Here is a 2,988-nt window from a genome sequence, read left to right on the forward strand (position 1 = left end):
ATTTTTTTTGGGTGCTTGACCATCTAAGATGGTATGCGGTGTGTGGATCCAAAAACGGAACTGATGTCTTAGACCTAAATGTGAATTCGGTTAATTTTTTAAGAACTTTGACGGAATTCGTAGTCCTTTTCTCGTGTAGGAAGTCCAACCATCTCATAACTAAATGAGAGGTAATGACCGGTTGAACAACACATAATCAAAATACATCTACCATTTACCTTAGTTTTTACATCTCTCCTATGTTCTTTCCTTCTCATTCTTCGCTCTTTGTATTGGAGAGCAACGATCCTTGAGGCTCCAGGGGCGGTTAGCCCGACCTAGAGCAGCCCATAGCCGCCGCATGTCCAGACCGTGTCGCTCGCGGACGTGTAGGGTTTCGGGCCTGCAAAAGCGCTCTTCGGAGTGCTTGTGCACCACACTTCCGGCCGGGTCTCATTTGAGTACGCAAAGAGTACACAGTGCCGTGTTGGTGTGCAAAAAATGAGGGACCGGTCAGATCAGTGACAGTCAACCAGTCATAATTTGAGTAAAATGTTTTCTCCATTTTCTTTTTATAATATAAATGATTGGCTTTTCCATCCCTGGATATCAACCAGGTAACCGACCCAGTAACTCCGGCCACTACTTTTCTTTTTCCGCTTTGCGCGTAGCACGCACGTCCACATGGACACGTGGACTGTCTCCCACCCGCCCGGCTCCGTACCCAACCAAAAACCTCGCCGTTGCGGCCCCCACCCCGCGGTCTCACCCCCACGGTTCCGCTGCCACGATCACGATCTCATCTTCTCCTATCGCCTCCTCCCAGTATTTAAAGCCTTTCTTCTTCTTCGCTGCACACTCCACATCGATTCCTTCCTGCCACTCCTTCCTCGCGTGCCCCTGACTGCACCGAGACTGCTAGGTAGCTCTATAATCTCCTCGGCTTCTTTCTCCGTCCCCTCGGCTGGCCTGTCACCCGATCGCTCCTGATGTCCGGCACCGTGTGCTCCATGTGCGGCGACGTCGGCTTCCAGGACAAGCTCTTCCGCTGCGCCCGTTGCCGCTGCCGCTTCCAACACTCGTACGTATTTTTCTCCTACTGATAGCTCTTTGAGGGAGTCTCTTATTCGGGGTACTGTCAAGATTTTGATGGATGTTAATGAGTCCCATGTTAATTTGTTTCCCTGCATACCTACAAGCAGCTATTGCACGAACTACTACGGCGACGCGGCCCCGGCCGACGCGGGCGCCGGCGTGTGCGACTGGTGCCTCAGCGACGACCCCCTCGTGAAGAACAGGCGCCCTTCGGCGCCGCCGGCCATGCAGCACCGCGGTCCGCCGACCGGGATGGGCTGCGGCAAGGTCAAGGTGACCGGCGGCGGCGAGCAGGAGGGCGGCCGGAGAGTGGCGAAGGCGGCCGTCCGCAGGTACAAGCTCCTCAAAGACGTCCTGTGCTAGCTAGCTGGTGCATGCATGGTCCTGGGTCACCGTACTCGTTTCCTTAGATCGGGACCTCGTCATCATGTGTACTAAAAAACGATGCTGTTTAATTAGGTAGTCGATAGTCGTTGTACCTAGCTAGCTGGTGAGGTTCTGCTTCCATATCGATCCTTGTGTGCAAATGTCGGCATGTCACAATGAGATCTACTTCTGTAAATATGTGCTGCTACTCTTTATCTCTGTCATCAACTGCGTGTTGTCGTGTGTGGTCAGTACTTTGAACATGTGTTTCCACAAGTGTATGATCAGTGGCAGTAAGTATATACTCCCTCCGTTCGGATTTACTTGTCATAGAAATGGATATATCTAGACATTTTTTAATTCTAGATACATCCATTTCTGCGACAAGTAATTCGGGACGGAGGGAGTACATGTGTTCGTCAAATGCAGACGCCCTTCAAATAAGCTGATGGATCGATTCTCTCCCCTTATATTTGCTCGCATGATCGATCGGTTCTCTTGGCCAGACATTATGTAGTTGTTTGTTCGACTCGATCTATGGTTTAGTTCGACATTCTATGTGTTACAGTGTTACCTATCCCGCGCTGCTCAACCCTTGGGCATGTCTCCATCACCTTGCAGACATGAACCACATCATAGTTGAAGACTTCAATCCCTTCATGCGGTTGAACTGTTCATTTTCTCCACTAGGATGATGTAGAGCTCGGAAAACTCTAGAAGGTGATCACGTTGCATGCTCAGCTCCCTCGGCTTTTTCAGTAGGTGGTGCCGATGTATTGGAATCAAATCAGGGGCTCGTACGCAAAGCCTATAAAGTGGCCGACACGCCCATGTTAAAGCAAGCCTCAAGTCCCCACTTGCAGCTTAGCCTCGGATGGCAGATCTTTGTGGGAGCAAGAATCCACGGAGCGCCCCTCCCGGTGTCCCGGTTTCACCTTGTCGACGAGCCAACCCAATCTGGTCGACGGTATTGCCGTTTTTATTAACGAATCTCGTTTTTTTAGGAAAGACCATCATGGCTAGCTTTATTAAAAATTAAACAGGGATTACATCGTTCACAAGGTTTGGAACTAGGCAGCCGAAGGCTCTCCCATCCAACAACTTGAAATCTTATTAAAAAACCATGATTAGCTAGCACATGCGCTGCTTGATTAGAAGAACGATAACAATGTTTAAATTTGACCTTCCCGATTGACGACGACACGTCCACACATTCCGCAAAGATCGCCGCCGCAGCATCCCACCATCTTGTCTGTCCAGTACAATAATCAATTACCATCAAGGAGTCAGACTCAGCTTCCACTCGAGGGAACCCCAGAGAATTTGCAAAGATTAGTCCATCACGCATAGCCATAGCCTCCGTTGTCACCACATCTGCTGCGTAAGGTATAAACCGACATTGTGCCGCCAAAAGATTACCATTATTGTCTCTAAGAACAGCTGCAATGGCTCCTGCACCCTCATCCATATGGAAAGAGGCATCCACGTTTAGCTTCACAAACTTGGGTTCCGGCTTGCTCCATTTATGTTCATGTACAACGCGAATTT

The 2,988-nt window shown here is 49.8% G+C and overlaps 1 protein-coding gene across 1 annotated transcript; it reads left to right on the forward strand.

Moving 5' to 3' along the window:
• The first annotated feature begins 779 nt into the window (after positions 1 to 779).
• On the forward strand, positions 780 to 1,719 carry LOC123141617 (uncharacterized). The gene is made up of 2 exons (XM_044560712.1): positions 780 to 1,060; positions 1,182 to 1,719. The coding sequence occupies exons 1-2, from the start codon at positions 969 to 971 to the stop codon at positions 1,435 to 1,437; spliced, it is 348 nt and encodes a 115-aa protein (XP_044416647.1). The 5' UTR covers positions 780 to 968; the 3' UTR covers positions 1,438 to 1,719.
• The last annotated feature ends 1,269 nt before the right edge of the window (positions 1,720 to 2,988 follow it).

The sequence above is a fragment of the Triticum aestivum genome, chromosome 6D (genome assembly GCF_018294505.1).
Source record: "Triticum aestivum cultivar Chinese Spring chromosome 6D, IWGSC CS RefSeq v2.1, whole genome shotgun sequence".
NCBI lineage: Eukaryota > Viridiplantae > Streptophyta > Magnoliopsida > Poales > Poaceae > Triticum > Triticum aestivum.